Here is a 13203-nt window from a genome sequence, read left to right on the forward strand (position 1 = left end):
CAGTTGCAGCATCAGGGACTAAAACCCCAGAGCAGGATCCACAATGCTGGGATGGTCACTGATACAACAAAATTACTACACTACTTAACATATTTTGTCTATTCTATTGAAAGCCACTGTGCTCCAGGACCATAACACTTTAATGACACAGTATACACGTTTTTCAAGTACATACCTATACAATCCTGATTATCTACATAGTGCACTTCATTGACTCCTAGATCTTCTTTCTGGTAAAGTTCTTGTTCCTAAAATAGAAAAAATAAAAATATTTAGGGGAAAATACCGTTTGCCACAGTTTTTCCCATGCATCAAAAGAGACAATTTTAACTTCTCTAATGACAATGAATAAACAAACAGAAGATTTTAATGTGCTTGGATACAGCTTAATATAGTTCCAATTCCATTTCCTTAACACTAACAATACAATATGTATATTAGATAAATTAGGATAAAGCACTTCAGTGAGATGTCAATATTTGGCTTGAGAATATTACTTTCCAGTGTTAGAATCATTTGGAGTTCAACACTTTGTGAAAAATAATTAATATGAAAAATTAACAGGAAAAACTGATCTTTAAATTTAATTTATTTCTAGTTACTTAGCAGGGTTACTCGATTACTTTCCAACATATATGCAAGAATTTTAAAAAGTCTAAACAATATATTCTTGATTAAAAATAATGACTTCCTAAAAGGAATACAAAAATATTCTAAAAAGCTCTGAATCCCAGTTTAGAATGTCACAATAAACCTGATGAGAAAATTATGATCTTTTCTCTTTCACACCTTCAACATAGGGTATTTTATATTACAGCATATTTTAAGTGCCAATTTGAGCATTCTGATGATCATAAAAGTTTCTCCTGTGCTGTGATTCTTAATGACATGTGAAATGGTTCTAAGAACCAAGTGCAACTAGCACCGCACAAAACATTTTTAAATTCTTAAAGTTTCAGAAATATATTTCAGAAAACATTAAGATATTTTTGCCCATTAAGCTACATCTCAGATACATAGCTCCTTTCTGCCTTCAGACACCCAAAGTGTGGTAGTAGATGTCGCATGGAGATTATAAAATGAAGAGGTTTTGTTTGTTTTTAAAAAAGGGAACATTTAAAACATTTTTAAATGAACCTTATAAATTTTTGGAGTTCCCTCCCCAATTTCTAAGTTCTAAAATTATATAAAATACATTAAGACTCCATCATTCTTCCTCCTTTCCAACTTCCTCCCTATCTGTTCTCCCTCCCCTTTTAAAAAAATATACTTTTTTCCAAACTCAAATTGATTTTTAATGCTACCCAGACATAACTGCAGGACACCTTGGACAATAAACTGCTTAGGTTTAATTTTTCTATTTGAAATTCAATTGGGAGCATTAAACATTTCCCAGCTGTGCTTTTACCACCATTTATATTACACAGGGCCCAAACAGGATTGTGGATCTACTCTTTTTCCATGAAAAATGGACATCAAGGTAGAAGACACAGAGATTATTACATGAAAAGTTAACCAATAAGTTGTGGCCCTGGGTGCCCCTCAATGCCAAATGGCAGAGAGCCCACCATAATGCAACTCATATCAGGCTTGACACACTCAGTACCCACAACACACAGTTGTCATAAGAGGCATATAAAAAGGTGTCATGTAAGGTATCATATGGAAACAGACTAGTGACACATTGTTCCCAAAAAGCATTGTGTACAGGCTGTATAAAAAGAGTTATATGTGTGTGTGCTGGAAATATATGTTCTTCAACTGTGTTTGGAAGGCAGTGCATACACCAAGCCTGATAAAGGAATGTAGATTGGCATGTCTGGCTGGCTTGATTACAGAGTACAAGGAAAGTATATTTACATAAAAGGTAAACAAAGCCATCAAGCTAATGAGTGGCAAAGGAGACAATTTAGTAAGCACAGGGGGGGGGGCGGAGGGGAGGAGGGAATCTGCATCCCAGGAAGCTTTCCTGGCTCTTGAGACAGAGACTATGGATTTTTGGTAATAGAAGGTATGGAAAGACATTTTAGTTAATCATCATTTAGGGAACACAGGGAACAGCACTCTCTGACCCTGTGAAAATTGGATCCCTTGGCCAGGAGGACCAGAGATGCTGGTAACTTGATGTACGTGAGGAAACTAACTTGTAATAGTTTGTAACTGCTAAAATTACATTTTAGACACTAAAAAGTGTGTTTTGTTTGCAACCATAGCTGTCTCTTTTTCCCTTGCTTATCATTTAAATCTCTGTTCTTTGTAAATAAACATATTCTTAGTTTTACTATAAACCATCTCAGTGCTGTTATATTGAAGTAAAATGTGAATCTTCAGCTAAGCTAACAGGCTGATGTGGGCTCTGTCTCTTTGGAAGCATTGAATTTCATAATTTCTGTGGGTGTCCAGTGAATACACCAGGAGACATCTCTGGGGAACTCAGGAATTGAGGTGAATTGCTTGTTACCTACAAGACAGTTTAAACTGGCAGGTTCTCGAGGAGTTTGCTGGCAAGGCAGACAGGCTGGACTGGCAGGGAGCTGACACACAGTTTAGCAGCAGCAGAAAAGCTCTCACTTGCTGAGGCAGAGGGGTAAGACAGTGGCTTACAGTTCTGGGAGTCCTGATCAGAACATCACAGTGGTGTGGTCTGGACAGGATTTACACACTGCCGACTGGTTGACTGATGTTCACATTTCAAGCACTGATAAAGTAGATTTTATGTGAGAAGGCTGGGAACAAGTCAAAAACAGTTACAGTTTGTTGTTTTCTGTTTATTTCAGGCAACGAAAGAAAGAATAAAAATGAGCAACAGTGAAACATCTATGAAACTAGAAATAGCCAGATTGAAGGCTGAACAGAATGATAAAGAATAAGCAGGTGTGACAGCAGTGTATGAATACCAGAAGTGGGAAGCTGAAATGAGAGCCAGTGGGAGGCAGAAAGACAACAGCAAGGAGAAGCATACCAGAAAACCCTGGAAGAGGAGACAGCTGCCATTAGAGAAACATGGAACTGAAAAAATGGGCAGCCCAAAAAAAGGGTAGGAAAGACAGTGTAACCTGAGCTGGTAGGAAAAGCATAGACAGATCCCAAGTGTTCCCTCTTCACAAGGAACACCCAGCTGAGATAAATTATCCCCCGAATACAAAGGATCAGATTCTATTGAAGAATACTTCTGTACTTTTGAAAGACTGTGCAAATTACATAAAATTCCAGAAGCCCAGAAAGTGCCCACAGTGATTGCAAAGCTCTCGGGTGAAGCATTAAATGTGTTTAATGAAGTGGAAACTGAACAGAGTTTGAAGTATGATGAATTTTAAAAGGCTGTGTTGCAAAGGTTTCAAATTACACCTGACGTGTACAGGGTGAGATTTAGAAACCTCCAAAAAGGTGATGAATCACAGAGAATGTGTGTGTAAAATGTGTGATTTGATGAGCAAAGGGGGAAGGGGCTGATTATGACAAGTTATTTGACCCCTGTGCATAAGGGCATTTACTGAGCATTTGCTCTGAGATCAGAGAAGCCATTTGGGATAAAAGTTTAGGTTTTGTACAGGAAGCAGCTGTACAGGACCTAGCTGTTTCCTATGAACAAGACAGAGCATCCAGTGGGTGCATACCACAAAGAGAAGGGCAAAAAGACTGGTGTAAATGGGACACTCCATTTCACCCTAGAAAAATGTAGGGTGGTTGGAGCCCAGAAACTCCCCAGAGCCGACCCATCATGGTAATCACATTTACAGACCCTAGAGGATGGTCTAAGAAGGTGTTACATATGAAACTCCACTGAACACCTGAGGAACAGTTGCCCTAAGCAAAGGGAATCTAAGCCCACATACCACCCAGCCCACATCTTTAGCAGAACAGAAGGTGGGGGCCATGTGATAAGAAAAGGGAATGGACAAGTTGGAAAAAAGACAGACTTGTGAATGACCTAGAAGCTTAGGAGATGGTAATGAATACATTTGCTCTGACTCTAAAGCCAATGTGTGCTCCTGATATAAGAAATGAGCCTTCCTATAGCCACTGAACTAGCTCTGTAAATGCAGATGTGAAGAAGGAAATACTAGGATCTCTTTCATAGAATTAGAAGGAGCATACCCCTTAAAAGATGCAAGACACTCTGAGAATAAACTATCCATCAAGAAAGTAGCTAGTGCCAAGATACAATTAGCTCCATAGAATGCCTACTGGCTTACCTATGGACGTTTATATCTTTAATTCAAAATTTTCAGCCAGTATGTATGCAAGCAAATTAAAATTCAAAGGCAGTGGCTCCAGACATCTAAAACTCCACACATAGGCTCTAGAGTTTGAGGTACTCAGGAATCCCCACAGGTCCATAGTAAACCTTTCAGGTAACCACAAAATTCACCTTGTTGAAGGCATCAAGAAGAATAAATAGAATAAATTAAGTTTAGAATTTCTATGCCAAGCTGTTCTAAAAATATGAAATAGAAAAAAGAGTTAAGGTACTTTTCAGGGGATATGAACTCATGTTTTCAAACTTCTGATCTTGCAAATATCTTGTCCTATAACTCCGCAAACTTGTGGCAAAACACTATTCCTATATGTCACCAGTCCACAAGGACATTCAGCCAGATTGATTTACTTCTGACAAAATTGGAGGGAGGCATTCAGATAGAGCTTGTAAGAGAAACTTAATTAAACTTTAGATACATTTTGGAGAAATCATCCTCTCTCCACAATGTTATATTTCATTTAAATGTAGTAACAAACTCTAAAGCCATCTCACATTATAAGTCACTAAATGAAACCCAATCTAAAGCGTTCAAACGATTAAAATTATTTGATTATATACTCAAATGCCACTTTCATCTGTACAAAGCTTGCAAGCTCTGAGTATGCATCAATTACTGTTTTTCGCTGTATTGTCATTTTAATTAAATATTCTTCCAAGCACTCACACGAATAGGCAGAGAATAGCTTTTTTTATTTCCTTATTATTGGCCTGTCTTAGCAAATTTGTGTCTGCAATAGACTGCTAGGCATATTCCTAAATATATAATCTTTCCTTTGGCCACGATCAGGAGCACCGCCAGCTTTTCTGAAATGCCGCCCCCCCCCCAGAGGCGGCGGAAGGTCCCGCCGCGGAAATACCGCCGCGGTCGCCGCCCCCGAAATCGCAGCGCCCTAGGCGACCGCCTAGGTCGCCTAATGGGTTGCGCTGACCCTTGCCATGATAAGCTTTAACCCAGCACATGTGACATGTGAAGCAGCTCAAATAGTATCCAAACTTTGAAGAAAAGCACTATAAACCATGTTTAATATTTAAAAAGATAAAAGGGTCTGCTTTGCTTTAGTATATCTTCAAGATAATTGCAGTATAATAACTATTTGCTCAGAAAAATGCTACTCAGTATAATCTGACCTTTTACCTAGTTTTCTAGTATGCTTTATAAAGTAATAAACATTTGTTATTTGTAATTGTTCTCTGAAAGTACTATCTCACAGAGATGACAAAGTCTTATCTCGCCTTCAAAAGTAAAGCTTGTATGTCCCTTCTAACTTCAATCCCCTAGAAAAAAAGGGCTACCACTAGATTGAACCCAAAAGAGTTTTAGTTACTGTTAGTTCCTTTAAATAAAAAAAAAAAAAAAAAAAAAAGTGCTTACTGCTATCAATAATTTAGTGAGTCTTATAAAGGAAGTACATTAAATTTAATTACAGCTAGTAAGACTGATGAGAATATTAGCTCCAAGCCCTGCTACCTCCATACAGTCTCAGACTATCAGGACAACATCTATCCAACAGAAAATCCAAGAACTCCAAAAGCTCAGGATGTTTGTAGGTGATTAAATGTCATCATAGTGACCACAAGACTTTAAAAAGGTTTTTGGCCTTGGAATTTGAAGCATTTTCTTAATGTTCCTGCCATGCTGAGGAAAAAAGGTACTCAGACAAGAAAAATCATCTCTCTCACAAGTCTGATGAAAACCTGATTTTCCAACAATTTAGTCACCGATGCAGTTTTACTTAAAACAGCTCTATCTGGGAGTTCATCCAGAAGTTCTTAAACCATGATTACAAAGTTACTTTTCTGATTGCATGGTGGAGTTTGATAGTCTCTTTCAGTGACTTACATAGCAAATGTTCTCAGGTCACAAGTCCTAAATACACAGTCCTAAAATTAAAGTTAATTAGTTCCTGGGGATGAAACTGTGCCAAAGCAGCCAGCTTCTTTCTTGCCCTGAGCTTCTAAAAAGCCTGGGTCACTTAATCCAGTGTTCAGGGGAGCATCTTCAATCTGCCCAATCCATTACTCTTGTTCTTTAGGAATATGATAAACTGTTTTGACCTCTTATGCTCTTATCCCTTTCCTATCTAACTCTTCAATATTACAGGCAGACACAAGATAAGGAGCTGTTTCTGAGTCTTGCCCTTCTCAGACTGCCCCAGCCAAAGTACCAATGGTCCTTTTCAGAGTTTAACCAGCAGTTTATCCAATCATACTGGTTTTCAACAAAGTCTTTTCAATATGCAGCAGAAGTGCAACCTGAACACAAGTGTTATTTTAGTTTCCCCCCCACACTACTTTGAAGTCCTAGATCAGATTCAAACATACTGATTTCATGAGCACTACCTGTTGAGAATGGGTCACATTTGATAGTACTATTTGAGGAGAAAGTATTTCTTAATTGAGAGCTTACTGAATTCTGAAAGCTAAGCAGGACAGTTGGAGTAGTGCCAAAAAACTTGTGCAGTCATGGGGCACATGCAGTTTAATAAGGGCCTCTGAACTCTCTCCCCCCTCTTCTGCATGGGGAAGACAAGGAAAGCCACAAAAATGGTGCATTTTAGATTTCACCTTGTAGTCCTCTTTCAGATCCCTCCTTAGAAATCTTCTCTGCCACAAAGCCTACACTAAACAACGGTTAGGCATTTCGTGTGCTGTGACCAGTTTATCAAACTGACTAATATGTCATTGTTTCCTGGTGTTTCCCATCCCCATCTGTTGCCTAAAATCTCATACTCAGATTGTAAACTCTTCAGATCTAGGACTGTCTCCATTGTATGTCTACTCTGGCCTCTAGATGCTAACACACTACAATTAATAATAATAATTGCTTAGTACAGGAAGATGTGAGGTGCATTAATGCATGTTCCCAAAGATGAACAAAGCACCAACCAACTCAAACTGGGAAATAATTTGACATATTCAACAAATGAAAAATGCTTCAACCAAGAGCAAACTACCCTTCTCAAGTATACACCTGACTCTACACTATAACAGACACACAAAGTTCTTTAATTGTAATTAAAAGGAAAATGAACAAAATTTATGGAAAGCATTGCTATTTCACATACCCTTATCTTAATTTTCTTTTCAGAAAAGTCAGTGGGTTACTCAGACATGAAGTGGGATATAAATTACCTCTTTCAGAATCCTTTCATTGAAGAATTGCTGCAGCTTTTCATTACAGTAGTTAATACAAAACTGTTCAAAACTGTTGTGTTCAAAATATTCTGAAAAACAAAACGTTAAACTGCTTTGAATTATGATAAATTAGTATTCTGAAAATTTAGTTATATAATGTTGGGGGGGCGAAGGTTAGTAGAGTTAACATTTTAACATCAAATCTTTTGTTCAGATCCATGACAAGCATATCGAATGAAGTGGTTTTACTGAGTCTCATGGTACCTGTAATAAGTTGGATATAAACCAGAAATAAAAAGGACGTGAAAGTTCATGTTTCTGGAACCAATAACTTGCAGTTATAGCTGATCTCACACTCTCCATTACAAGTTATTACTATTATTATACACAGCAAGAATGCAGTGGATCAAGGCCCTTATCTCCACACTACCACCTGCCACCCTGAAGCTACTTCACAGCACAGCCCTTACAAGAGCCATACCACCTGTGGCTCCCCTGGCCATCACTATGGTGGCTGATATCCACGTTACCCTCCTTCTGTTGGTGGTGTGCATCCTCACCAGGAGTGCTTCCACCGACTGAAGAGGGGCAGTGAGGGGGGGCTGAGAGCCAAGGCTCGCAGCTCCCCACGGAGAGATCTGCTGCGGCCTAGGCTCTCAGCTCCCTGCAGCCGCCCAGGCTTCTCACCTCCCTGAGTGGGGAGTCTCTAGGCAGCAGCTCATCTGGGAGTGGGGAGCCGGGGCCGATGGAGCCGTGAAATTGACAAGAAAGCCTGGCAGCTAATGTAAGTAACGCAGTGTCCACATAGACACTGCACAGCCCTAACTACACCAACGTAAGCGCTACACCTCTCGTGGAGGTGGAGTTATTATGTTGGTGCACTAGCGCACTTACATCGGTGGGACAAGGCTGTAGTGTGTACACGGACATAATTAGTTTGATGTAAGCTGCCTTATGTCGATCTAAGTGTGTACTATAGACCAGGCCCCCGTCTCTTCCTTATCTGCATATCAGTCAATATACTCCACTCCCCCTAAGATTGTATGAGAAACTATAAGCACATTCAGTGCTGTTCCTGATCTCATTGGTTGTCCAGAACCAGACCCCACTCAAGGCTTTATCTTGAGGAAGGCTTGGGCAGCTCAGTACAGCTTTATACTGACACCTCTAAAGAGGAAGGCTCCCCTCAGAATAGTGAGTAGTCAGTGCTGCTGTTAAAACCACAGAGGGTCATGGAAAGGATCAGATTTTTATCAGTAAAGGTTGGTAAATGTCAATTAAATTGATGAAAAAATACTTCCATAGATGATAATCAAAATTTACATGTAGACAAATTAAGAAAAATGCTACTTAAGAACATGATTTAAGGACATTTACTCTGTATATTTTGACATGTGATGTAGCCAATTTGTTTTAATGGTTATAAAACTAACTTTTTGACTCTCAACCTCTACTGTCATTAATTATTGTATGACCCCTCATCCCCAGTAGCTTCCCACATCTGTGAACCTTTAAATCAATTAAAATTGTAAATAATCCTTAAAAATAAACATCTATATTATCCACCAAAACTGTAAAAATCAAATTCTGCCATGCCTAGTCTGGGAACTTTCTTGGACTCAAACTGCACAGGCTGGACAGAGCTACACACAGGAAAAAGTGGTGTCTGTGTAGACACTCCAGTGTTCTGAAGTCCAGTTTCAAACAAATAAACCTGTCCAGCTTCACATTTGTGATTTAGAGATTCTGTTAATATCTTGAGAAACTCCCCTATACCTTCGTATCTCAGAATTATCATTGTACCTACCCACAGTGTGTGCACACATACACGAATGATAAAGGACAAGAAAATCCAAGAACTTTCTACCACAAAATCATGTATGAATCACTGCATCTCTGATAGCAGTAGAATAGGTAGAACTGATTAAATAATCTGGGAAATATGAAACTGGCACACAGACAGACAGACAAAAGAGCACTTACCAAAACCAGCTATATCTAGAACGCCAATGAAGAAAGAGGAGGTCTCAAATGGAAAACACTGGTTTACTCGGTTTACCACATGGTCAAAAAGATGACTATATACAGTTTTAGCCAAGGCATCACGTGCATTGTTTGCTTGTTCTACTTTCAAGGGTACCCTACAAAAAACAAAACACAGATCCATCATTCAGTTTCAGAATCTTTTCACTGTTAAGCATTTGAAACTACAAGAATGGAGGAAGATGTCTTTTGGTTAAGGCACTGGACTTGAACACTGAAAACCTGGATTCTAGTGCCAATTCAGACACAGCCTTCTTGTGTGATTTTGGGTAATTCAATCACTCTGTGCCTAACTACACTATCTGTAAAACATAGATAAATCTTCCCAACGTCATAGGAGTGTTGTGAAAATAAACTCAGACACCCATAGGGATAAGTGCCATAGAAAAGCCAATAAAATAAATAAATACACTTCAATGTAACAAAATATTCATCAGCTGCCACCATGATGGTGTCATGATTTCATTTTTGCTTTGTGTTTATTTATTTATTATAGTTTACTATGCTTTTACAAAGACCAGGACATCAGTTTAGCAATAATTGGGGGGGGTGCGAAACTGGACACAAATCTAAATATAAATGACAATTTGTTTATATGCTAAAAAGGAAGGGCTGGTTTTTTTTTTTTTTTAAATAGTCTGGAAAAGGAGAACACGTCCTTTGGTTTTTCTTCTTTTAATTTTACATGCAATGTGCTTTTCCCAGCTTCACATTGTTTTCTTGGTTTTACTGTTTAAAAAGTTGATTATGACTTCAAATGTTACGAAATACATGATGAAAAAGCACATTGGGTAAATCCAAAACCAGTTAAGTAAATCTAAGTTTAAATGTATTTTAAAATGTCTTTTTACCATATTGGCTTTATGAAGTAGCTATCTAATCTCCTGAGAATGCAAGTCTTTTCAAAGCTAGTTGAAAGATTTACATATGAAAAATTACAGAAGAATGAAGTATTATATCATCTGGACATCACAAAAATATAGATATACCTACAGAAATCCATCAAATAGTCAGATATTCATATGTGCAATAAGTTATACATTTATTACTAGAAACCAATGTACAACTAGATGTGTGGGGAAAGACATCTAAAACAAGGAAACGTTTAGCTTCACTAGAAGTCAAAATATGGAAAAAGATTTTTTTTTAATATATTTTAATATGGTAAAAAACCCAAAACACGCGCTCAGGCCCCAGTCCTGCTGCCATTGAATCAAACAGCAAAACTCCCACTACCTTCAATGGTGCAGGATCAGGCCCTTAAAAGAGCAAAATTTTGCATGGAACTGTTAAGCCCCCAGCAAAACCTGCTGTAAACCTCTTTTAAAAGGAAATTAGAATACAATATTGACAGTGCTTTGCTGATAATGGCTATTACAATTTTGTGCAGGGTAAGAAAGGCATGGAACTTAATTTTTCTTAGGAGAACAACTGTATGTCTTAGTGTTAAAAAAGATCAGTGATGAAGTGGGATGGACTGAAGGGTAAGGGCATTGGCAGTGGTGCTGGAACTAAGGGTGCTGGGGTTGCTGCCACACCCCCTGGCTTGAAGTAGTAATAACAAATGCATGGTTTCCACAGTCTCCATCATCAGGACCCCCACTACTAAAACTGTTCTAGCACCCCGGGGCTTTGGTATTCAAATATGGAGCTTTTCAAACGGACAAGGATCTACTTATCCCCAGCCCGCACAACTAAAATATGTGCTGCTGACATCCATGTAAGAGGTCGCAGTTTTCATAATTATGAAGCATTAACTACCCTACCTCCCCTACAGGGCTCTTTTTCAGTTAGGGTTGAGAAGAACTGGCAGGTCAGAGTGAGAAAGCTTACACAGTGCAGCTGTCCATGTTATACTCGTTCTGTATACCCATAGCAGAGTTAGTCTCCTTTTACAAGCACTACATTCTCTTGAAAAAAATGTGTTTTCAAAGACAATACTTCTAATGTCTGAGATCACTTTCTATCGTAAATGATAAATTAGGAAAGCAAAGACTCCATTCACTATGGACAACTGCAGCTACATTACATTAGATAGTAATTAGCCTTAACACACAATCTCTTCTTCCACTAAGTATCTCCTGATTTATCTTATGGTAACAAGTACTGACAGTAATCTTATCTTATAAATAGAGGCAAGGTACCTTTATATTCCCTTTTGATATATTTAAGAGATCAGCCTGGTAATCTTCACAACAATTCATGTCAACTGCAGTTCTCTTATATAAATCAAGTATACCATATTTATTTAAGGATGTAATTATTTTAGCTATAAAGTATGTAAATGGTTATAAAAAACTGAGATGTTAAATCATTAACATGTGTAGCTAAGAAACTGCTAGGGTATTTATTCTATTAAAAATATTAGAACTACTCAAGATTGAACTACTGCAGCAATATTAATTCCAGGACTGCACAAAACAACTATTGTGAGCACCTACTGCAAACAGAAGAAACCCATGGAAAGAGAGAAATCTGGTTCTACAAATGCATTTTTCACAACTTAAAATGCACAAAAGAATTACAATATAGTGTCCTGACATTGCATTGAGATGATGGAATGTGGTTGGAGAGTTATTAGGTACTGACACAGAGTAATAATGCAGTATCATCAAACTACTTACTATCTTTCTTCCCTCCCAATCCCTCCCTCTCTCACATCCTGTTGAGCAGAAAGTATAAGAGTGGTCTCTTTCTTCCCTTTTCTTGGTTGCAAGGAAGGAAAGGAATTTTTCTTTTTCTTTCCACTTTGTCCTTCCCTCCTCACTTTCCATACTTCTAGGAGAAAAGGGAAGAATTCCCTCTCCCACATTTTCTGGCTTCTGGGATGAAGCAAGAGCATTTCCTACAATACGGGTTATTTGATCAGTGCTCCCTATATCATGCTGCGTAGGGAGACTTTTTTGTGATCCAAAATCAGATCTAGATTGAGGTAGTAGTCCCAACTGTTTGTAGTTTGTGAACTCTAGGTTGTAAAAGACTGCTTTACTCCAAGCAGTACTACTCCAAGACTAAGCATAAGAAGCTAGAATGATACCATTTGAAAACATTTTACACTGTATCATCTTCTCCAAGTATATCACCTATTTCACCTTGCACAGTTCTTGTCTCGAAGGATGCATGGAGGGAGAAAAGCTGAGTAACCAAAGATACCAAGGTGCATTCATTTTGAGAGGAATATCAGATTTTGTATCTGAACACATTATTTCTATCTGTAGATTTTCTGGCTATGCATTGCAAGACATCAGCCATTGTTCTTTCAGGGAAGCTAACAAGGACAGATACATTTAGTGTCACTGACAAGTTCCCTTGGCATGGCCACTTCAAAATAATATTTAATAAATCTATGAAGAGAGCATTTAACATCACCCTTCTTGATGGCTCTATTGTGCACAGCTGAACATAACCTTTTTTATGCTCTGAGCAGAGCTATTTCAGCTGAGCTATTTCTTCATTGTGACCTACTAATTCTCTCAGAAAACAGAAACGGAGAAACCATGAACATTTTTTAGGATATACGTTTCTTTAAATCTAGAAGAAAGCATTTTTGTTTAATTATTATAGGTATTAAACACAGGTTTAACCAATTATTTTTGAAACTATTTCACTGGTAAAACCTAGATATTTCATGAAAATCTAGTGCACTCTAATCTGCTTTCATTATAGATTCAATAAGGCACAAGGGAAAGAGATAAGTTTGTTAATGTGTGGTTTTCTTAGCTGAATAAGTTTAGAATAAGGCTGGAGCAGGGGGCTTAATGCAA

General features: G+C 38.1%; 1 protein-coding gene across 3 annotated transcripts in view; it reads right to left on the reverse strand.

Annotated features, from left to right (window-relative positions):
- The window catches only part of MYO6 (myosin VI), a 165825-nt gene that overhangs the window by 61963 nt on the left and 90659 nt on the right, over positions 1–13203 (reverse strand). For all 3 annotated transcript variants that reach the window (XM_026654567.2, XM_026654564.2, XM_024193955.2), the window contains exons 13-15: positions 9380–9537; positions 7394–7485; positions 176–248 (exon numbers count right to left, since the gene is read on the reverse strand). In XM_026654567.2, coding sequence (XP_026510352.1) covers positions 176–248; positions 7394–7485; positions 9380–9537 — 323 coding nt within the window. The remainder of the gene's footprint in view (positions 1–175; positions 249–7393; positions 7486–9379; positions 9538–13203) is intronic.

Source organism: Terrapene carolina, unplaced genomic scaffold (genome assembly GCF_002925995.2).
Source record: "Terrapene carolina triunguis isolate 2854851 unplaced genomic scaffold, T_m_triunguis-2.0 Scaffold42, whole genome shotgun sequence".
In the NCBI taxonomy this organism is placed as follows: Eukaryota; Metazoa; Chordata; order Testudines; family Emydidae; genus Terrapene; species Terrapene triunguis.